Below are 23,870 nucleotides of genomic sequence, written 5' to 3'. Positions count from 1 at the left end.
GAAGCACCAGCTTCAGATTGTCCTTCTGAGATCACGATGATTTTCTGTTCAGGTTTACTTTCAAAATTCTCCCAAGGACACCTGATACAGAACAAAAACTACTCCTCCAGTAAATTAAGCGAGGGACGTTAAAATATCTCTAGAGTATCTGCAAACTGTTTACTGCATCACTGCATTCTGACTCTGTCTCCAGCGAGCTTCTTGTTGACTCCAAGGAAGCAGTTCATCTTTACCTGTTAAATGTGTAGGTGCCAGTCTGATGTTCTGTTCATCATTTGAGATGTATATTGAATGGTTAATCTTGGACTTCCATAGAGTTGTCAAAGTATTTCACAACAATCACAGAATCACGGAATGGCCTGGGTTGGAAGGGACCTCAAGGATGATGAAGCTCCAACCCCCCTGCCAGGCAGGGCCACCAATCTCCCCATTTACTAGACCAGGTTGCCCAGGGCCTCATCCAACCTAGCCTTGAACACCTCCAGGGACGGGGCATCCACAACCTCTCTGGGCAGCCCGTTCCAGCACCTCACCACTCTCCTGGTAAAGAACCTCTCCCTGACATCCAACCTAAATCTCCCCTCTTTCAAGTTAAAACCGTTCCCCCTTGTCCTGCTGTTAACAACTGAGCATATTTGCATGACCAATTTTTGGACTACTTGAAACTGATTTCTTAAAGCAGAGATGTGAAAGTAAGATTGGTGTAATGAACTTTTTGTCCAATAAGGAAAGAAGTAATGTTAACAAAATGTTGTTGGTTGTTCAGTATATGAATTCATTACAGTAGTGCACATATACTTCAAACTCTTTTGGGAGATAAAACTGCTCTGGGTGATACAACAATTAAAGATTACAGCTGCTGTCTTGTGTCTACAGCTACATAGAATGGTGGGTTTTGTGTTTTGTAGCTTGGGGTTTTGTTGTTTTTTTTTTTTTCTCTGATCTATAATAAACCATGACTGGTTCCACCTGGATTTCTAAGCAGCTGCCGAATATTAAAATAATTCAAATAACTCCCATTTCTGTCAAAACTGTACTGGAGTTTGATGCTACAATAGGAACTCAGTGGGCTTTTCGCTGCAGTCACTTGGCAAGGTAAAAATGTTGACCAGCCACCTGGATGAGTTTTTTTTACCTAAATGTCATTTGTTTCTTAGATGGATTCTACAGCAAACAAGATCCATTTTGGAAGGAGGTATGGAATGTTTTTTTTTTTTTTTTTTTTTTCCAAAGAAGCGTTCATCAATTTAGATACAAAAAGTGTATTCCTCTGCTCAATGAACTCCTCCAAGCTCAATCTGTTATCTTTGCATCGCTGGCTGTAATTAGTGGGAATTGTCCTGAAAAAAAGAGGGGGATGGAGAGGACGAGCAGCAGACAAGGTTGCTGTCTGTACTGTAGCCCTGAGAAGGGATTCTCGGTAAATGAAGGGGAAAGCAGTTTATTTCACCAGTACTGTGAAGGAGAGTGGAGGATGAAGCTCGAGGGAATTACCACAAAATGTTCAGAGGTGCCTGAGCTGGTAGAGGCCCCTTCGGTGTGCGGCTGGAGGCAGTGGGGAGCCAGGAAGTTAACAGCACTGATGCCACTGTCTGAAACTTCATCACAAGCCTTGTCACAAAGAGCCCTCTGCAGCTTAAATAAAAGTTTAGATTTCTGTATCTTCATGGCACTTTTCCAGATATTAAGATTCCAGATATTAAGTATGGAAAAAAAAAAAAGTAATTGAAAACTTCTTTAATGAGGAAAAGAGAATGTTTGCAAGCCTATTTTCATTAGGAGGGAATACGAGCATATCCTGAATGAGGGGGAAAAAATATGATTTTTTTTTTCTCTTCATGCTTGTTTCCTAATTGCATGTAATAATCAAAAGGGTTTCGAGTATCACCACCTCTGTGCTCCTGCAGCCACCAGCCACGAGACGAGCGGTGTCCTCCCTCATCCTGCTGTGCTCCAAGCACCAGGATGGTGAAGGGAGGTGGCTCCTGCTGAGGAGCAAGGCTGTGCTGGCTCTGCTCCAGGAGGACTCAGAGACATGCCTGGAGTGCTTGGCACCTTGACCTGCCAATGAGAGCAGAAGCTGGGGAGAGAAGGCCATAAACACATGTGCAAAGTATTACCACTTGATTTCTGCAAAACAACAACTGTTTTTCTGCACTAGATCACACTCAGGCCAAACTAAAATGTACCTCGTGTTCAAATTATACTTAGGCGAGTTTCTTTTCCTTCTCAGTAATTTTCAGTGCATCTTAGCAAGCTCCACTTTTCTCTTGAAAACATCAGCTTGTGCCTCAGGGCTGTGTCATTGGTGAACATTGCACTGAGCGCCTCAGGGATGGCACGGTGCTGCGGCCTGTGCCACGTGGAATGGCTGCCTGGTACAAGTGCTTCTGAGGAAGGGAGCAGACAGTTTGTGAGCCAAGTGCTTTAGTGAGGGCGCCAAAAAGTGACTCAATCTGTGAATAACAGAAGTTGGAGTATGTGCACTGCCTCTCTGTTACTTGCCTGCCTGCTAAGAATAGCCCTGGCTAAAGCAGCAGGGCACACTCCTTGCACATGTGACAGTCGCAAGCAGTCAGTCACGTGGCTGGAAATACCTACACAAGGTTTTGCTCTGCTGCAGGTTGTACTGAACATGCAGGAGGCGGCAGAGAAGCAGACTGGTTTGCAACAGGCTCTGCTGAATGATGACCAGGCAGAAGGCCTCTCAGATGGCTTCTCACAAAGGTGGCCTAGTGACTGTGGTTTGCTCTTCACGAGGCTGCCTGTGTGAGTTCTGTGTCACAATAACTGAAACCAAAGCTTCCATGGGAGGCTGGGCAGCGGGAAGGTGTGGAGCTGCCACCTCTCTCACAGTGCTCAGACAGGACTGGCTCTGCCTGGGGCACCAGGCTGCCCTGGCGCTAGAACCCAACTACTGCAGTGTGCTACTGGCAGCAGGTGTGTGCTGACTGAGAACAAACTGAGGGTCATGTGCCACAATTAATGCATTTTCTTCCAGGAGCAGTACTTACACAGCAGAGGTAAGCCAGTAGCTAAATCCGCATCAGGGTCCCATGTGAGCATCATTGTCACATCCAAAAACATGAGCTGAAGTCAAAGCTCTGCTAGCTGGTATGGTTGATGTACAGTTTGCAACTCCTGTCATTTTCACTGGGGTTTTCAGTGAGGATGCAGACTGTATCATTTGATTGCTATTGATTTGCCCTTGTTTTTCCACATACTATTTATGTGCACAAATCCCTCCAGTGCTTCCCCTGAGGCAAGGAACCAGAGCTTGGCCCAGTTCTCTGCAATGCAGAGCAGCTCACAGCACCTCCCCTGGCAGCGGGTGCAGTGGTGAGTGCCTCAGCCATGAGATTACAGCGGTCTGAACCCACAGATGACTGCTTACTGTGGACATTCACATCCAGCCTGGGGTTGCCCAGACCAATGCTGATTAATACAGCTTTAAGAGGTGCTATCACACCAGATACATTAAGGAACCTTAAGTAAACTGGCTCAGCTTGCTGAGTTAACCTTAAGAAATCTCCCAGATAAGACCAAATCATATTTTGTAGAAGCATAAGGTTGAAAAAGACCACTAAGATTATCTAGTCCGACTATCAACCCATCTCCACTGTGCCCACTAAACCACATCCCTCAATGCCACATCTCCAAGTTTCTTAAACACTTCCAGGGATGGAGATTCCACCACCTCCCTGGGCAGCCTGTTCCAGTGCACTGCCACTCATTCTGAGAAGAAATTTTCCTCAATACCCAACTCAAACCTCCTCTGGTGCAATTTAAGGCCATTACCTCCTGTCCTGTTGCTGTTACTTCAGAAGAGGGACAGATCCCTCATTCTTAGTTCAAGCTCTTAGGAGGGGGCACAGGTTTCAGCATCCAGATGTGGAAGATGTGGAAACCCATCTGGACCTGGGGACAGTGGGCTGCAGACCGCTGCTATCTCAAAGTGCAAGTCCCACAGCAGAGCTGCTGCTTCTGGGGCAGCCAAGAAGGGTGGCTGGCTTAGAAGGGCTTTCATACCCCCTGTAAGAAGAGAACTCTGACAGGGGAGTTACCTCACTGGGGTTTCTAAGGGCACTTAACAGAAGCAGAATAAAGGTCATTTGGAGTCCTTAATTGAGTATGCTTTCTTAAACATGTAAATTTTGAATAAAATCTAGCATTCTTGAAATGTTCTCCTCTTTAGGTCACTATGATATATTTAATTTTGTCTAAGAGTTTCTGTATACTAACATGTCCCAAAGTAGGGATTGAAGAGCAAGAAGGAAGAGAAGATAACTTGGATTCACACCCATCTTTTCTTGATTCCTTTTTCCTCAACCACAGATGTTTTAAAAAGCTTGTGCCGCATTACCCCTTTTAGTCATCACCCTGTGATTTTGTCTTGACAGCTCTGCTAGGCAGGAACAAACTTGTCAGCTCAGTGCAAATGCAGGCAGGGTCACTGAGCACCAACGCCCTATTTAGCTACAGGAGCCCAAGCTGTGCTGTGGCCAATGGCTGCTGAGCCTTCCAGGAGGGGCTGTAGGGAATCTCATGGCCAGAAGTTCAGGCTGCGCTGAAGATCCCTTTTGGCATAAGCTCTATGTGCTGCAACATCCTTTTGCTGATCAAGTACAGACCAAGGGTGAAAGACCTTCTGAAGGCCTTTTTTTTCAGCCAGAAGTTATTAAAAGGGAGCAGCTGGGCAACAGCTCAGGACAGCAGCTGGTGTGCCAGCACCCAGCCAGGAGTCCGCTTGTGCATTAAGATCACTGCACATTGCATTTGCCTCCTGGATGTCTCTATCCTGCTCTGAAGGTTTCAAAGCACATTCATCCTCCTGAGAAAATGAAAGCAAAGAAGTAGTCCTAGGCATGGCAAAGATTGCAATGGATTAATCAGACAGACATACAGCATCTGGCTTTTCAGACAGCTTACTTAAAACAGTTTTGATATCTTCAGATCATAGTTGCTGACGTATAAATTCTCTGAGCTGTAAGAATTCAGCACTGCAGTCAAAGAAATGAATGTGCTCCTGTTCAACTGTGTGCTTGTGCCTGCAATGAACAGCTGAGTCAAACTACAGGGAAAAAAAAAAAAAAAGAAAGAAAAAAGGAGAGAAAAGCAACATGTACTCAATTGTTCTTGGTCCCATGCACTCAGCAAGCTCACAAAAATCTTTAGAGCTGCTGGCAGTGCTAGTCATAGATGTATGGAGAAGGGAGGTTGTGTGCTGATTGGTGTAAAAGGCACAGTGTCCTGGGTGTCACTGACTTAGTCGGCCTGGGCGAATATACAGGTTGAACCTGCAGTTCTGTTAATTTTTAAGACTTCAATTTTAGGTAGGTGATTCGCTTCACTGCTTCTGGGTGACCTTTCTGTGATGGCACAGCCCTGGGTGATGGTGTTGTCGGGCTGAGGCGGGCCGGGCTGCTGCTGGATGCAGGATTTGAGCCCAGCAGAACAGAGCTCTCTGCATGTAAGCAAGAGTTGTCTTTGTGATTCTTTAATTTATTTTATGGTGTAGCATATAATACATCTTTTATCATTACCTTCTGGTCTCATTTCAGCTTTCTCCTACCAACGTCTCATTTTGGTGGACGAATTCAATGTATGGAAATATATTTTTTAGGTACCAGAAACACAGTTCTGCGAGCACCAACCCTGAGACTTCCCACATGGTTACATCCCTGCTACTGCTATTATTTGTGACCTTGTACAGCATAATCTCTTTTTTTTTTTCATCTCTGGAGGAATTTGTATACCCCACTTGTAGGCATATATCTAGGTTATTCTAATTACTTTGTCATTCATAGAAAGCTTTACACGTTATCCCTATCGCCAGGGGAAATACAGACAGGCTGTAACTGTAGTTATACTGAGTTGGCTGAATCTCCAAGCCTACTTGCAAGAAAAATGAAAGTGTTGAGGTAAAAGATGAGAAATTTTATTAAGCCTTTCCACATCTGTGATCATTAAAACAGTTCTTGATATTTCCTTAGCTGGATGCATACAGCCTGGGCTAGTTTTGAAATTTATACATGGATACCCATGTTTCTCCCCGCTCCTCCATCATTTGCAAATGGTGCCAAACTTTTCTCTCCAAACCACAGCATGGGGGAAAATCTTGAAATGCCTGAACTGTAAGATTATGCTAACTGTTCTCAGAGTATGAAATAGGTAAGTCGAGACACATTTTCCATCCAGACAGAAAGGGAACAGCTGAGAAGCTGCTCGGTTTCATTTCAAATAGTACATGATTTTTCCTGGTGGTTTGGCTGCAGTTATTGTAGCTATCCTGCCACCTCTGAGTGTGGAGGATTTCTATCTGTATAGATTTTTGAGCAATGTCTTGCCTGTCTTTCTATTACATGCTCTGTTAGTGTTATGCCCAGGTGCACAAGTGTTTCAATGTGACATTGAAAAAGTAGCAGTTATGTAATGGCTGTAAAGAAAGACATATTTTTTTTCAACCTTCTGTTGGGTTTTACAAAAGAGGTCAATATCATTATTCAAATTAAGGGAATTAAGTCCTGCATGTAAATCTACAATAACCCCAGATTTCTTCATTCTCAGCAGACACCTTTGCCTTTGTTCCCGTCACACTTTGTGTTAGCCCTCCCTCATCCGTCTGGCTTCCTGCCTTCTGTTTTTTCTGATCTCTGTTTCCCTGCGTAGATCACTTGGGATTTGTTTGCTCCCAAAGGGTTCCCTGTAGAGGCTTCCCATTCTACTCAGAACTACAGTCAGGTGTAGCATCTCAGAGCTGCAATCACATCAGAAATCTCATCCCACTTCTTCAGTGTTGGAATGAAGTATGCATAGTTGTTCCTGGGAGATGGTTTAGACCAACTACATTCATTGCAGAGATGGAGTGCTCTGTTGCATTGCCTCCACTGGCACTGAGCAACCAGCAACTAGCCAGAGTGTGACCATACACACCCACAGTCACGTTTCTGTAAAAGACAATTCTGCCATGGACAGAGAGTAGATCACGCAGCAGGTCAATGTTGATGTTCTAACATCTTCTAACCAGGTGAAAATGCAAACCCCACAGGACCGAAGGAAAATTGAGGTCCCACAGCAGGCCCTACCCCAGGCCCACCTGCCTCGCTGAAGCAGAGGGGACAGTGGCACACTTATCCTCTGGGAGCCAGAGAGCATGTCAGCTCCGTGGCTGCTGCTTCCTTGAAGCCCGGGGCCTCTGGGCAGCAGCTCAGGTTGCAACAGCTGTGCAACATGGCTCTGTGTTACCTGATGTGCTTGTCCTGGGCTACCAACAGGGCCCTAGAAGAAGAGGTGACCTGAGGAGAAGGTATATATATGTTTGGGAAGAAAAGCATTGAAGTGCAGGCTGCCCTGGCAGCAAATACTGAATAAGAAAACTTGGTCCCTCAAAAATCAAATGTAATTGCTATTGCCTTCAGGATTGGGGCTGCACATTGGGAGTGGTTTATTGCCAAGACGATTGCAGTACTTTGAGCATAAAAAGCACAGCCTGTAAATAACTTAACAGTATGATTGCAGGGAAGTACGCCTTCCTTCTGAGGGAAGGGCTTGCCTGGGGGCATGCTGCTGCCACCCCCCTCCTGAGTGCAGCATATGGCTGCACTGCTCTGCACGCATCCAGCTGCACCTTGTTCCCTGCCCTCAGGATGGAACTTACAGCATCCAGGCTTCTCCCTGGCGTGGCTGCAGCAAGAGACAAGGACTTTCAGGGAACACTGCTCAGAAAAACCACCTTTCGGCTTGCTGAACTCCCCCACCCCTCACCAGGACAAGGCTTACACAGAGACAAGCCAGCTGTTGTACGCAGGCAAATAGATCTGTTTCACCTACACAAGGAAAATTTTGGAGGCCTGTTAACCTGTGGTGTAATTCCTTTGATGCGCTGAATTTTCTAAGGCATGTAATTTTCATTCAACTGCTTATGAAAAACTTGAGATGACTGAAAAACTGGTGACCTCTAAGTCCCAGAGACATGCCTCTGCCTTTCGCAGTAATTGTCCTCTTCTGCACCATGAATGCAGTGCTGGACTTCTGTGACATCTCCCCTTCTACTCGTCAGGGATTTACAGAGATGTAATCTGCTTCCAGCTGCAAGTCTTCACTTGGCAGGTACATGAATTGAAGGAATCATGTATGCATAAGGGTGTGTGTATTTGCAGGACTGGAGAATAAGATAGGAAAGATTAGCCATTATTGGTTAAATATCTGCTGTTTGCTTATGATCTGCTATAGGCTCCAACATGTATTTGTTGATTTTGTCTTCAATTCATGGCAATGCAAGAAAATAAATGAGATGACTTATGAATAACCATTATCTTGGATTAGCTTAAATTTCAGTGCTTTACAACACCTGCTGATACTGAAGCTCTTACAGATATTTGCTAAGGTTGTGGGAGTAATTTTGCTGTAATTTTACTCACACGAGTATTTTCATGCCATAAATATTTTCCACATCAAAAATAGCCTACCTAATAGCCTTTCAAAAAGATACTTCTGTCAAATATCCCCCTCTCTCCCCCCCCCATTTTTTTAATTAGGGGCATTTTCCAGTGTATAATCTTGGTCAAAGTTCATTTACAAATTCAGCCCTAACTGTCTAATTGCTAGCATAGGTAACAGAATATAGACCTATAAAAAGTAAAATTCTTCCATAACATGCAGATGATTTAATGGCTAAGTGTAACAGCATGAGGGATATGGTCTAAATATGAGTCTGATCACTGAAAAACTCTACGCTTCTGTCCTTTTTGTGATTCCAGTCTTATCTGGAAGTATAAAATGGAGAGAAACACCCGGATGAAACACAAGGTCAGGGAGTAGAAGCCTTCAGCAGAAATTAAAAGGAGAGACATCATTAACACAGAAGAAATGATCAGTCACTCTCCTATTTACTGCAGGTGGGAACTATTGCACCAATCACTCAAATCTACTTCCTTACGTAACTCATTTAGAAGCACTGGGCTGATCTCTTTGAGTTTCTCAGTGTGTTTTGCCTGCAAATCACCATTTGATTATTTAATTGCCCCTCCCTTTCCAGAAGGTGTTTTCTCCTGAAGAGAAGTCCATTAGTTTACTTGCTTTAGAATATCAGGAAACCTGGTAGGTTGTAGCTCTGGTAAGCAGCAGAAGTTAGGTGGTTGGTTTTTTTTGTTTTTTTGTTTAAGTCTTTTTAGAAGTTCTTTATTCCTTGAGTTACCAGAGTTGAAAAAGAAAAAAATCTGTAAGGAATAGAAACTACAACAGAAAGGGGGGGGGGGGGGAACTGACGGAAAGGAGTTTACCCTCAACCAGAGGGAAACCCAGAAGATGAAATAAGAACAAGTTCTGTATGTTTTGGTTTTCTTTTCAGTTCCTCTTTGCGCTTTTCCAGCACCTCTTTGCCATCCCTTTTACTGCTTGTTTGGGGTTGGGTCAGCGTAGCACTGCTCATTTGTTAGAAGAGTGCGTGGTTATCTCTGTAAGCCATAACAAGGACTGGCTTCTAGTTTGCTTTGGGTGCAGGACTGTGGGGATCCAGCTTTGGTTACCTAGGTAACTGCAAGGGGTTCTGTGTCTCTTAGGGTCACTAGGGCCCACAAACGTTTGCTTCCTTACTGGCTTTCCTAAATTTGCCTTTGGTTTACCCTCTCATCTCTGAAGTCACAGGCTTTCTGTTGTTCGCTGGCATCTCCCTGAGGTTATCTGGATGTCCATCTATATCAGCTTATTTAAATGTGTTGGCTCCTGCATGGGCCTGTTGTTTTATGTGTATCTTAGAAGCTGACTTAAGTTACGTTTTCTCCTAACTGTTCAAGCCAAGCTTGGGGAGGAAAAAAAAAGCTGCATAAAACTGCTGGAGGAGGGAAATAAGAAGGCACTGAGTTTGTCGGTGTAAAGGATTCAAGCAGTATGGGTCTCAGCTGGCTGCCCTCCTTGGGTCCTAGGGTTTTCCAGGGACCTGGTTTGCATAAGGGCAGTCACGTATTAACAAACGAAAGGTACAGCTAGCCCAGTATTTCTGCCTCTCAGACAATGAATTAAGCAACTATTTAGGCGAGGAATGCCTTAAAAACAAACAAACCAAAAACAACAAAAAAAAAAACAAGGTGAGCTTAAACAATGCCTCAACATGTAGGTTGGGTGTTTTCTGACTCTCAAAGGTCATATAGCCATATGTAATGGATTGATAATTAGCAATCCTCACCAGATTTGTCTTCCACAAACCTGTTTGATTTCCCTTGGAGCACATCAAAACCTCTAACATCTTATGGTAGGGAATTTCACTGAGGTCACTCCTTTGGTGGAAAAACAAACCCTGCTTTGCTGGTTCTGAGCTCAGTTCTTGCTAACTCCAACTATTTCCCATCTATTTTCTGCTGGTTATAATTTTATCATCTGCGGTGAATGCTATTGGTCAGTTCCTTTACAGGATGAGTCCTTGCTTATGCAGGTAATTACTGTTAGGCTTACCTTAAGGTTTCTTTTACACTGTATTTTTAATCCTTGAAGGCTCAAATTTAGAGGGGAGAGCAGACAATGACTGCAGGTTTGACCTAGAAGCAAGTACAAACCTTTGATAGAAACTGATGAGTGCTATAGCTCTCTTTTTATTGGCCGCATCCATGTCTTTTCCAAGTAATCATTATTATAATGTATGGATAGATAGCAGGATTTGTATTGAAATAGTATGTTCTCATAGTAAACTTAGAAAATGTTTTTGTTTTTTTTTTTTTCACAAGTGATACAGTGAAGCACGATTCATTGATGTTAGTCATGCATATGCATGGCTGTCTTCATGGAAAGCAGAGAGTTAAATGGCAAGTGGGAGAACATTGCTGAGTGGTACATAGGAGAGAGCTGGTCAGCTTCAAGCAGAAATCCACCCATTTAGAGTACACGCCTGAGTGTGTGCTGGGTGCTGAGGGCATGGCCCAGGCCCAAGGAAGAGAGGGCCAAAATAATGTTGATGAATTGCAGGCGTGAAGGCATTCCTTTTGTGGTGTGCTGAGGTTCTGAGGCTATGCTGTGGGGTACAAGGGGGGATTGTAGGAGTGTGTGGGAAATGGAGATGGGCTCTAACTGCAGAAGCCTGCAGCATTCACTGTGGAGTGTGTGTACTGTGTATGTATTGTTTCATAAGATAAGTGATTCAGAACTTCTTCCTCCAGGGTGGGGCAGTAAGTACTTTACTGGATTGCTTAAAATGACAAAGCCAAACCATGACTAATATAAAAAAAAAAAAAAACCTTCACCCTACCATTCTGATGTAAGTAACTGAAATTCTACTCAGAATGAACTTACATTATGAACAACTTATGCCACGGTCTATTTTTAGTCAACAAGACCTCTGTTACAGTGCAGTCAGTCTGGCTGGCTATTGTTTGTTCTCTCCATGTGTTTTTTCTTAATTCATGGATAAAATGCATTAACCTGGTGGGTCTTCAGATGGGCGAGCACGGGGCTTAGGCAAAGAAGACCCAACTGCTTGCCAGCTGACAGAACTAGATGCTATGGGCATTGCTGGGCCTTACTGCCAGGCTGTCTGCTCCAGTAACATGGAAAACTGCTGTTGCACCCTGTGTTATGGGGAACCGGTAGTGCTTGTTAACATGTTCTTCATGTTATTCAAATATAATTTGCAGTTGTAAATCGCTTTCACTTTTATGACGCGTTCTGACCATGGCTAACACAGTGAGTGCTCGTAGGGAGTGCCCGCGCTGCAGCCGCTGGGCCTGTGAGGACTTGGGCTGCCGCAAGGCGATCACTGCGCTGTCGTCCGGCCGTTCCCGACGAACGGAATCGCAGCGTACGGAGCTGTCAGGGTCGCTGCTCGCCCCGAGCCGCGCTGTGTGTGCCGGTGTGCGCGGGGCCCTCCCGTGAGCGGAGGCAGAGCGGCAGCGTTACGGGGCGGAAGTTTCTCAGGTCGCACTTTTGCCAGGCGGGCCGCGGGTGAGGCCCGTGACCGGTGTACGGGGCTCTCCGCGTGAGGGCCGCTAGACTGACGGAGGCAGTCGAGCCAAGGCAGGCGCTCCACCCGTCCCGCACCCCGCGGGGCCGCACCCGCTCGGCGCGGGGGGAGCGGCGGACGCGTCGCGGGTGCCGGGCGCGGCCGTTGCCGCCCTCCTCCGCGGGCCCCGCCCACCCCCGAGGACCCCTCTCCGCCGCCGGGGCTGCCCGGATCAGCGCCTGCCGGCCCGCGCCGCCCCCGCCCGGCTCCGCGCCGAGGGCACGGCGTTCCGCACGGCCGGTGTCTCGTGTCCCCGTTCTGGGGTTGCTCGGGGCGGTCGGACGGGCGCGCGGGGAGCTCCGTGGGGACCGGCACCTCGCGGGACGGCCCCGGCCGACCGGGGTCCTGCGGGGCGGCGGCGGGCGGGCGGATCGGTGTCTCCTTCACTTCGCCCTCCAGTGCCAGCGGCTGCAGCAGCGCGGCCTCCTCACGGCGAGACCCGCCCGCGCCCCCGGCCCCGCTCCGCCCGGCCCCGCCGCCCTCCCACGCTAGCAAGGTGCCGGCCCGGGTCTCGGCTCGTCCCGCGGGGGCAGGGGAGGCGGGCGGGGCGCGGGCGAAGGGCGGTGAGCGGGGCCGGGGACGCCTTCCCCGGCGTCCCGCTGGGGGCGACCGGGAGGGACGGGGCGGCGGGGGAGGGGGAAGGGGGAAGGGAGTCGGGGCGCTCCGCCGTCCGCGATGGCCTCGGCCGTGCCCGGGCCGCGGTTACATAAGGGGCGGCGGCGGCGGGGGTCAGGCGCGAGGCCCAAGATGGCCGCGCGGAGCGTTCACCTTGCGGCGGCAGCGGGCGCCGCGCGGCCTGGGGCCCGGCCCGCAGCGAGAGGGGCCTCCGCGCTGCTTCGGCTTTCCGAGCACGTAGCGAACCTGCGACTGTTTGACTCTCTCTCCCTTCTCCGTAGAGTCTGTGCATTGGCCTAGCTATGGCTGCGTCGCTCGCGTGCCAGGCGCCGAGGAGTAAGTAGGGAGGCAGTTACAGCAAGGGTAGTGAGTAGCTCTCGTTTAGTAGCGCTGTAAGCGTAAAGGAGGTCAGCGTGAGATCGGGTATATTTTTAACGGTATTTTCAACATCTATTTATTGCTATTTTCGATGATGGAATACAATTTCACCTTAGCTATTGCCGCTTAAAAAGTATATACGAGTGCTTATGTATTTTCTTCCTAATTCTGTGCCCTCTAGGCTGATCCTTAATGTCCTGAGGTCCGGAAATGGTTATTGAAGCCTTTGGCATACCTTAATTACTGGGTGTGGGGCTCTTTCCAAGTATTGCCTCGAAAGAAAGCTGTGATGTAATAATTGTGACAGCCTTCACACGTCTTGACAGTTTTTTTTTTCCTTTTTTACTTTGGAAGAAAGCGTATTTAAATAGCAGATGATTTTTTTTTTTAGGTCTGTATAGAAAAGGGGATAAAATGAAAAATGAGGGTGGGATGCCTGCCTGATATAAGTACTTTCTGTGTTCTTTAAATGAGGATTATTTGATACCTACTGTCACAACCAGCCTGTTGTTACTAAATGGTAGCTTTATTTTAGGTGCTTCTAATTAGTAGTTTAGATGAAAGACACTTCAAAACATGTTCGAAGAAAATTACTTCTAATTACAAGGATTTGCAAATCTAGTGAATTTATCACCACTGGAGGAAACGGGAATGATATTTTTTTGGCCTTTAATGAGCTTTCTGCTGGTGACACCGGCTTACCAGGTGTTTCATGTACCCCCAACTAACTTTTGCTTTTTCCTCTTGTGTCCCTGTCAGTATATGAATTAAAACAGCAGTCTGAAGGCCGTAAGCTGTTTTAACTTCTTATCAGGAAACCCAGGCCTGTAGGCTGGAGTGGCTGACAAGGATTAGTCAGTTTCCTGCAGTAGGGAGGATGCTTCACTGGGATAGATAAGAACAGCAGTATCCTTTTACTGCAGTAATTCTATTAATTTAGGTATAGACACTTAAAAAATATTGTTTAAACCTTAGGGCCTTGGCATAAATCTCTTGTCTGTAATGAATGTATAGTCAGCTTGGGAACATTAAAGTTGAAAGAGAAGCTTATTTATGCAGTCATATATTTTTCTATGTAGTAGCCTTTAGCACAGACATGCCTTTTAACGCTTCTAAACTAGTAATAATTATTCTGGAGATGGTAGTTGGCCCTGCTCAGGAGAAGAGTACATAGCTAAAACTTCTCAAAGCCCTTCTAAGCTAATAATGAATTGGACAGCAGGGATTTGGGGTGAGAGAAGACTCCCACTCTTCCTTGAAGTTTTGTCCTGCATCTGCTACTTTTTATTGAATAAATAATAGAAACCATTTTGTTTTATCACTGGGACTCATATCTGTTTCTGCTATTGAGTCGTCTTTTCCTTAGGCTTATATTATTAGTTATTTTCTTAAGAATTTACTCCATGCAGGAACGGATTTGTTTTATACTCTCCAGCAAGTGCTGGATAGATTGCTTTACTGACTTGTATGTAGGCATTTCTTGCTGAAGAGGTTTTTTGGTTTTTCTTTCAAACGGAGCTAAACATGGATGATTTTGCTACAGTGCAGTTGAAGTTATCCTCTTGGACTTCAGGAGGATGGAGAGAGGCACCTGGGAAAACTGCAGTGGATTGTAGAAAAATGATGTTAAGGCACAAAACTTTTTTATACGATAAATGTTCTTAAAATATAGTGGTTCATACAGTTAGGCTGCATGTGGCAGTTATAATCAGTGAATATTTTTTGTGGATGCTATAGTTAAACAGTCTGTGTGGAATGATGCCCTAAGGGAAATAATTCTGGGTCAGGTGTTTTCAGGCAAGTTTTCTTGTTTTGTAGGTAAGGCAAGAAAATACAGACTTCTAATTAAGAAAGATGGGGGAGTACTGGGGGGGGGGGGGGGGGGGGGGGAAGAACCTGCTTTGATCCCACGTGACTAATATACTAATATAGAGATCTGCAGGAGGTGAACAATTCTATAGTGAGATGATGATAATTGAAATCTGGTTAAAAGTGCTTTATGAGAATGGAAAGTGTTTTCAGTTGAAAATGAATATGCGAGAGTATGGTCTTTATTATTTGTTTTAGATTCTGTAGGTGTTTTTCTGTTTGAAACAAAACCCACACAGGAATGAGGTAGACAATGAATTATGTTCATCTGGCTTCCAGAAAAACATGTGACCAATTAATTTTAAAATAAGATTTTAAAATTTTTTAGACAATTTTAAAAGGAAAGATTTTTGATTGTTTAGGCTTTTTATGATGCTTATCTAGCCAGTGTTAGTATTTTCCCCTTTGTTTTTGTGACCCTTTTGGGGAAATCACCAAGTCTGTGAAACATGCTCTGTTTTGTGTATTTTAAAACTTCAGATTAGAGTGCCTCTATAGTGGCCTTTTACTGTTGAAATAGAAGGATAGTAGTCATCAGAGGAAGGCAGAGATGGAGAGTATCCTCTCAGGGAGGAGGAGCATTGTGCAGATCTGTGTGGGACCTTAGACTGGCATCCACCAGGCCAGGGAAGCTGGGTCAGATCTGGACTTGAACGACAGGTTCTTGAATAGTGAGTTTGTCAGCAGCTCCCTGTCTGAGAAGAGCTCTCTTTACAAGTCCATTTCCCTTTTTCACTTGTATGACTTGCTCCTTTTAAGCTAACAAGGAGCTCACCCTCCCCACCCTTGCCCCAGGACTTAAACTCTTGCCCTGTGTAGGAGGAGGGATCTTCATCTGAATAATTGCTGGTTAACAGCCTTTGAAGATCCTTTCCAAATCTTATCTTTACCATTTCAAATATTGGGCAAGTGATGTTGCAAAACAAATATGCACACTTTCACATATTGAAAATGAAACGTTGTGGGTCTTCTCATATAACTTCCGTAAGCATCTGACTTTGTAAAACTTAAGGAAATATCTGCCAGCCTTGCAGCTTTCTGTATTTCTCACTCCCTGGTTTTCAGTGACCTTTCGGTTGGTTTGTGATAGTTAAAGATGCAAGGAATAAATCTACTTGAAAAGTAAAGATTTCTCTGGTGACCTCTTGACAATAAGCAGTCTGCCTGTGCCAAGAAAATGTTCGGTGTTTGCATTAAACATCAGAAAATCTGTAGATTTTTCACAAAATAATGTAATTGCTTGTACTGTCTGTCAACTGGCAAATGCCCTGATATATGAATCTGCCTTAAAGAAAGAGCATCGTTAACCGTTGTGGTAGCATTTTTGTATGAGTGCATAGTAAAAGGTTGAATTGTAATTATGCCATTACCTTTCAGCTCCAATGGCGATTCCTCCATCATATGCAGACCTTGGCAAATCTGCCAGAGATATCTTCAACAAAGGATATGGTGAGTCAATATAGTGTATCGAGCGTGCTGCAGCAATGACTAGTTTAGCATGTATGTGGAGTTCAGTGAATGCTCAAATGCCTGTGCTTCTGGGGAGGGAGGAGAGTGTGTCATTTAAAACATTTCTATCAGCTGATGTGCCAGTGGAGGCTTTTTTGTGAGATTTTTTGATATGAGGCCTGTTAAAACCTTACTGCATTAAACCCCATTGATGTCAAGCGAAGAGCTGTGGCAGTATGTGAGGCTAGAAGCATCCAAAGTTACTCAGCTTAGGAGTACATTTGCACTTCCTTTATGGATCTTTGTGCCAAAACATTTGTTGGTACACAAAGGCTTATATACCACTGTAACATTAGTGTGGTTTTGTTGTTGGGATGGGTTTTTTTTTTTGTTTTTGGAACAGCAAGAGAAAAGAGGAGTCTGAAAGAATTCTCTGAAATTTTTAAGTAGGCAGTTGCATCGTTGCAACTGTGCTGTTTATTTCAGATCTTTGCATATGGGAGCTCATTCACCAAGGTTATCACTCAAGTTTGAGTGTAAGAAAATGAAATTATTCTCCCATAGTCCTTCTTACGTTCTGGTGGCTATGTATTTCCTGGTGACTCCCCATTCAGACTTTTTCTTTGAGCTCTTCTTAGTGCTGAGGCAAGGATTTTATGCAATAGGATTGCTCTTTAAATGGCACTGAGTACAGAGTAGATACCATCCAGGGAACAAGAGAATGTGTTCTGTCTGTCACTAAGTTTACCCTTGGAAGCCATCTTTTGTTAGTAATAACTACAATATACAACAGAGAGGCCATTCCTTGCTAATTCTTTAGTGATGACAGACAGAACTCCTGGTTTGTTCTTAGGATGACTTCCTCCACTGCTGTAGCATCTGAAATTTGAGTGTAACAGAAGTCAGCCTACAGTGGATTTTTTACGTATATGCTTATATGTGTGTATATATACATGCACATGTGGGAAAACTAACATCACAGAAAATCTTCATAGTCTTAGTTAAAGCTTAACTTCTAAACTGTAACTTCTGTTTATTAAGGGTTTGGGCTGGTGAAACTGGATGTGAAGACAAAATCTGCAAGTGGAGTGGTGAGTTTAAATACTTACTCATGGTATTTCTGGGGGCCAAATGTTTGGATGCTTATTTGATTATATATGAGCACTTTCCAGATGCCATTAAGTAGCTTATAGGTTATATTAATGTTATTAATGATTATTCCAGGAGCACCTAAAGCTCTGACTTCATTCTGAATATAACACTACCATTGTAAATATCACAAAAACAATAAAAATGCTGTCTTAATCTTTGTAAAATAAAAAGATTTCTTAGTTGTCCCTCTTGTTAAGCCTAAACAAATATTTGACATACTTTTTGTTGTTTAGCATACATCTTTGTTTCTGTAAATTTTTGACATCTTAATCCATGTGTGAAGTAGTTGGCAGTGAAACAGCACTGTGCATTCCCTTTAAAAGGTATTTAACTGCTGCTGTTATGTTCCATGATAGATATCTTGGTCATGCAAGCAGTACCTCCTGCAACTTCCATCTGTTTCTAGAGCAGACTTTGCAAGATGTGAAGGAGATTGCCCACCCCCCCCCACCCCCAACAGGAAGTTTTAACTGCATAACTGGCTGTTTAAAAACTAGGAGTGCGGGTTACGTCTGGTTTTTTTGGTAGAAGCCTGAGTTCCAACAGAAACACTGTTTGCAAGAGCCCTATTATAGCTGTAGTTCTTCTTCCATTTGTTTCTGTCAAGGTCTAGTGGTTATCCTGCTAAAACTTGCTGCAAAATTCAAGCTCTTGTGTGAATCCCATTTCAGTTACAACACCTCCTTCCCAGGAGGCGAATGTACATAAGCATATATTAAGGACTCCTGGTTTGCTTTGGTTTTTCTTTTTTCCCTTTCCTCAAGAGTACCAGACCTAACCTTATTTTGGGAAGTTTTTTTTCTTCTTTTTGAGGGGAATGCTTAGGGTAACAACTGTCTTGCTTTTGAGTTGCATTATAAACCTCTATTTTGTAATAGCGGTACACGCTGCATTTGAGGCGGAGGGTGAGAAGGGAGAAGTCTGTAATGTGGATGTGAGTCATCTCGTTCTTCTAATCCATGTTACGTTGCTGAACACCAGGTTATCTGATGTTATGTAGAACAAGATCTTTGGTGAAGAAAGGTCTTTTCTCTTCTGTCACTTTGTAAGGCTTTCAGGATCACATGTTTATTCAGCATAACATGGACACTGTCCTTTTTAGGAATTCACAACATCTGGTTCATCGAACACAGACACTGGAAAAGTGAATGGAAGCTTGGAGACCAAATACAAGTGGGCTGAGTATGGGCTGACTTTCACAGAAAAGTGGAACACAGATAACACTCTGGGAACAGAAATTGCAATTGAAGATCAGGTAGTAGATTAGCTGAGTATTCATTTCTTTTACTTAAGTAGTAGAACTGAACTTACAGCTTTATTTTCTCATTCTTCAATTAGATTGCCAAAGGCTTGAAGTTGACGTTTGATACAACTTTCTCACCAAATACAGGGTAAGGGTTTTTTTTTTTTTTGCCTTTTTACCTTGTGTATCATGCTACACATGTGGTTGGTAAATGTTCCATCTGGTTTGTCAAATCAGCAGGTGTTTGTTATTGATCCCAATTAGCAAACCCCAATGCTAAAGGCTTCTGCTTTTCCACATTGCATCTTATTCTAGGGGCTTAGTATTGGACACTTCACAGCTGTCCATCTCTCTTAATTTCTGAGATAGAAATATTTAGTTGGACTATTACAGGAGGCACAAAGATGTTTCTACCTTCATCACAATACATGTTTTTGTGGTTTTGTATAGTTTCTTGATGAGTTACCTGTGCTTTGGGCCAGTCTGTTGGATGTATGTGCATGGCATTTGGGTGCGTTCTGTTGAGGCATATGGCTCAAATTTGTCTGCTCATTGAGAATGTGATCAAACTGTCTTAAGATTAACTGTTTCTCTGTTTCAGAAAGAAAAGTGGTAAAATTAAGTCAGCATATAAACGTGAATGCCTAAACCTAGGTTGTGACGTTGACTTTGATTTTGCTGGGCCTGCAATCCATGGTTCAGCGGTCTTTGGTTATGAAGGATGGCTAGCGGGCTATCAAATGACTTTTGATAGTGCCAAATCAAAATTGACAAGGAATAACTTCTCTGTGGGTTACAAGACTGGAGACTTCCAGCTTCACACCAATGTGTAAGTACTGGAAATTGTGTCCTGTTCTACAGAAGCAGGTTTTTTTTCTGCCTTCCTTTTATATACATGCTTAAACTACCAAGATGTGCTTGCAATGCACTTAAGCAGCATGTGGGATTTTTTTAATATCAAACTTTGTAAATAAATACTACTTTCTTTCTTGTTCAAAATGCTAAATACACTCAGTAGTGACTTGTTAGCATTTACAGTCTGATACATGCTACAGTTTACCAAATACTTGGAAGCATGATAGGCTTGTTATGCAGAGCTGGTCAAAAGACTTTATCGAGCTTTCCCCATGCGTTGAGCTGTATCTGACTGTAATTTAGGAGGTAATCCAGTTGTTAGAGGTACCAATCTATTTAAGTAGGCCAGAAGCAGTTACTGGAGCAAAAATAGTTCTGCTTATGGGCATTTTGAGTAGCTTTATCTTCTTGTATTGATTGGATGGGTGCATGAAATGCTTAGAGTGTAACTAAAGTGTGGGGCATCTTCCTTCTGAACTTCCTTCAAATTGCTGTTGTTAGACTCTGGGTGTTCTTCACAGCAAGCGACTAAAACCTCCTGAAGAACATGATGCTTCACTCTAATCTAATACATTGTTTTAGTATGTTTATTTGGGGCATAACTTGATTTTCAGATGGACTTTATTTTGAATGGGGGTTGTTCTGTCTTGTTTTGTAGAAGTTGAGGTGGAGGAAGCTACAAAGCATGATATAAAGAATCCACTTTTATTTTGAAGCTTTTTTCATCTCCCATTATCCAGTCTAAAAGTGGGAAACAAACTTGCTAAATTCTTATTGAAATAGAAATTTGAACTGTTTCTTTAAAAAAAAAATTATGTAGATATAAGAAGTTGACTTTTTCATCTATGCAGCAATGATGGTTCGGAATTTGGCGGTTCAATTTACCAGAAAGTGAGTGACAATCTTGAGACTGCTGTAAACCTGGCATGGACAGCTGGTAGCAACAGCACTCGCTTTGGAATTGCAGCTAAATACAAGTTGGATTCCACCGCTTCTATCTCTGTAAGTATGGTTCTGACTGAAAGGGTTATGCTAAACAGAGCAGCTTTTTAGTTTCTGAGCGTGTGTGTTAGTACAAAAGAAGATGACTAATCAAAAAGTCTTGCAAGAGCTAGTCTTGGAATCCAAGTAATTATTAATAAGTAGTATTTAAATGTTGCCTACGGTGAAGTCTATTTTATAATCTGGCTGAAATGTGGTATTACTGTACAGAACTACACATACTTAATAAAAACCCCTTCCTATCTGATTCTGTAAGCTTACAGATGGAAAAAAACACATTTTTTTGAAACATTCTAGTTCTCATAGTAAGAACTGTAAGAGGTGCTGGTTGAAGTCCATATTGCAGGAAGGTTTTCTTTGTTGTAAAGTTAGAATTGAACTTGGACTATTAGAATAATTCTACAGAGAAGGTGATGCGGGGGGGGGGGGGGGGGGGGGGGGGGGATTATGCACATCCTTGTTACATTGGTACTCTGAAGCATATGCAAAATATGAATTATTTTCTAATAATATGAATGTGGAGGATTTATTCCAAAGCAATTTGTTCTGAGAAACTGGTGGTGAGTTGCTATATTCATCTCAAAAGAGTGGAGAGAAGTTCACCAGCCAAACTGTGTTCCAGTAACGATTAGTTCTCGCTGCCTCTGCAATCCTGTCTGCACTTAAATGGATTTATATTCTTTAGAGTAGGTTATGGGGCAAAGGCATAGCTAGGAAGACAGTCTAATAAGCACAGTGATAATGAAAGAACACGTAGCATGTTGCTAATTGCTGAATAATAACAAAGAGCTCTTCAATTAAAACATTTCAATTGTTTCTGTGCTTTCATTTATTTTCTCCAGGCAAAAGTGAACAACTCTAGTCTAGTTGGAGTGGGTTACACCCAAACCCTGAGGCCAGGTAAGGACTGTCACATCCATGTCTTTTATGCATGACACAAACACTTGAGTTCTGTGTATTTATATACAACTGTTTTGAGTTTTCAGAATAATTTTGTCTTGAAGACAAAGTAGATGCTTGACAGCAAGTTCTGTTGCACATCAAACCTTTACATAAGACAAATTGTGCCGTGTCTAATGGTATTTTTGCATCGTATTCGTCATTGATTTGCTTAATAGCTGACTATCACATTTGATAGCTTAGCTTTAAACTTGTTCTGTTTAAACATGAAAACATCTGTTAATGCTATATCACTATTGGTTAGTTCTCTATCTGAAAACCAATAAAAATCATAGTTGCGTTCCCTGACAAATCTGTCTTTCTGTGCATAGTTTTCCTTCTTAATGCACACCTTAAGGAAGAAGAATTCTTTGTATTTATCAAATGAAGTCTTTGGATATCCAGTTTATAAAATGGTATTTAAAAAAGGTATCTAGTTTGTTGGGTGCACATAACTAGCTTTCAGTAGATTTTGTATGTAAATGAACGTAGGTAACTTTGCTCTGAAGTAATAAGGGATACAACTTAGACTTATAATGACAGAGATTGAGTTGCATGAAAGCTACTTTGCTTATGTGTTGTAAACATAATCTTTAAAATTTTACAGGTGTGAAGCTTACTTTGTCTGCCCTGATAGATGGAAAGAGCATCAATGCTGGTGGCCATAAACTTGGTCTTGGCCTGGAATTGGAGGCCTAAAAAGGTGAAGAAACTGCTGCAGAGAAGGGATATCAGAAGAATTTGGCCTTAAAACGTATTTCCAATGTGACCAGCAGGCTTTTTCCCAAAAAGAGTACAAGAGCTGTATTTGTATTTAGACAGTTACTTGTTAGCTGGTTTCTAGTTAAATTGGTTACCCGTCTAGTTACAAGTCTGCACTAGCGCAGTCACTTAAACATTATTTAAATGTATTTAACTGTTCAATGCGCTACCCACAAATAATGAAATAGACATCTGAGAAAACTGTACAATTGTGTGCATGTTTGTTTTATGTTCCTTTTGACATTGGGTATTGCTGTTGAATGGAAAATCGATCAGTGGATATCTTGAAATGAGGTCAACAGTTTTGTCAAATCACCTTAAGTAGAAATACATTTGGTATCCCAAGATGACTCAAATTATGAATAAAACAAATACACACATACTTATGCCTCAGATATTTTAAGAGTTAAGATAATAGGGTAGTGCTCAGTTAAGTTCTAACTAATGCTAACTCAAGATGTAGTGCTCTGTATCTTTGTGCGATTAAGGACTCACCCCACCCATGACAATGCTGAATATAGCTGGTTTTCACCCAACAGTTAGGTTCCTCAAGCAAGTCATGTATTTGGTTTTGTTTTGTTTTGTTTTTCAGGTAAGGTAAGATTTGTCATGTCACAATGGCTTAAGTCCCTTTTGTTTCGTGGCAAGATTTACTGCATTACTAGTTGGCCTGCTCATGTAAGGAGTGCAGAGTGATTTCCATGCCACGTTAAGGCATTTTCAAACTGCTCCTTGATGCTTTTACACAAGGGAAAGGGGGGGAAGAAATCCCACAAACACTTATTTGCTTTTATTTGTATGAAGTGAGACTTAACAACTGCAACTGAATGTAATGGTACAACAGCCTGCTTAGCCCAAATACTGTGAGAGGTTTCTGCTTAAACCGAATGAAATAAAGGCTTAATTTTAAGTGGAAATGGAGGAAAATATATCCAATTTTGCTTTCTCATTGACAGATAAATATTGGCATATTTGTTAAGAAATGTGTAATAATAGAAAAACTCAGATTTTCTGGAGTAGAATAAGGAGATGGTAGTGTGAGGGACAAATCTCTTAAGACTGCACTCTTAAGGCCAAGCATAGCTAGCTGTGAATGTTTTTAATATGGAATATTTTACATTCATGCTGCTCTTTTAAGAAGAGGGATTTACTGTTTTCAGTGGAGTGCCTTGGGTCTGGTTCTTAGTATCTCATAGCTGACATAGATGTGTGTCTCTTGACTTCATCTTGCAGCCTTTAGTTCACAGTAACTTCCTTTGTAGGGAAGGGGGCTACTTTATCAAGAAGTTCCGTCTGTGGCTTGCAAACTGGTTCACATAGACTTAACTCGTCTAAAAGTCTTCATTATTTACTTGAGATCTTGGCCCACCCTGCATTGTTGCTGTCATACTAAATTCTTAAATGCACCAGTAAACTGCCCGTGTTCAGCCTTCAGCTATGAACTGTTAAGCCACCTTCTTCGTGTAAGCTCTGTTCTACCTTCTGAGAAGACTGTCAGCTCAGCCTTTTGGGCAGGCTTCCTGTAGTGTCTTTGACCAGTTCTGTTACCTGAAGAAAAGGTAGTTCAGCTGTGTGGGTCACTTGGGAATAGCTTTGGTGCCCAGTCAGAATGCCCTTTGA

At 43.0% G+C, this 23,870-nt stretch overlaps 1 protein-coding gene across 4 annotated transcripts; it reads left to right on the top strand.

Annotated features, from left to right (window-relative positions):
- The first annotated feature begins 7,586 nt into the window (after nucleotides 1–7,586).
- On the top strand, nucleotides 7,587–22,632 carry VDAC2 (voltage dependent anion channel 2). Of its 4 annotated transcripts, XM_046942720.1 has the most exons (11): nucleotides 7,587–8,109; nucleotides 8,760–11,928; nucleotides 12,883–12,937; nucleotides 16,226–16,297; nucleotides 17,339–17,388; nucleotides 18,552–18,704; nucleotides 18,788–18,840; nucleotides 19,294–19,521; nucleotides 20,399–20,549; nucleotides 21,392–21,449; nucleotides 22,096–22,632. In XM_046942720.1, the coding sequence occupies exons 3-11, from the start codon at nucleotides 12,904–12,906 to the stop codon at nucleotides 22,185–22,187; spliced, it is 891 nt and encodes a 296-aa protein (XP_046798676.1). In that variant the 5' UTR covers nucleotides 7,587–8,109; nucleotides 8,760–11,928; nucleotides 12,883–12,903; the 3' UTR covers nucleotides 22,188–22,632. The 4 variants fall into 4 exon arrangements, with proteins under 4 accessions (XP_046798676.1, XP_015143678.1, XP_040558176.1 ...); XM_015288192.4 differs by lacking the exons at nucleotides 7,587–8,109; nucleotides 8,760–11,928 and adding an exon at nucleotides 12,372–12,482; XM_040702242.2 differs by lacking the exons at nucleotides 7,587–8,109; nucleotides 8,760–11,928 and adding an exon at nucleotides 12,372–12,549.
- The last annotated feature ends 1,238 nt before the right edge of the window (nucleotides 22,633–23,870 follow it).

Source organism: Gallus gallus, chromosome 6, assembly GCF_016699485.2.
Source record: "Gallus gallus isolate bGalGal1 chromosome 6, bGalGal1.mat.broiler.GRCg7b, whole genome shotgun sequence".
Classification (NCBI taxonomy): domain Eukaryota; kingdom Metazoa; phylum Chordata; class Aves; order Galliformes; family Phasianidae; genus Gallus; species Gallus gallus.
Note: the sequence above shows the minus strand (reverse complement) of the source record. Positions and strands in the feature narration are given on the sequence as shown.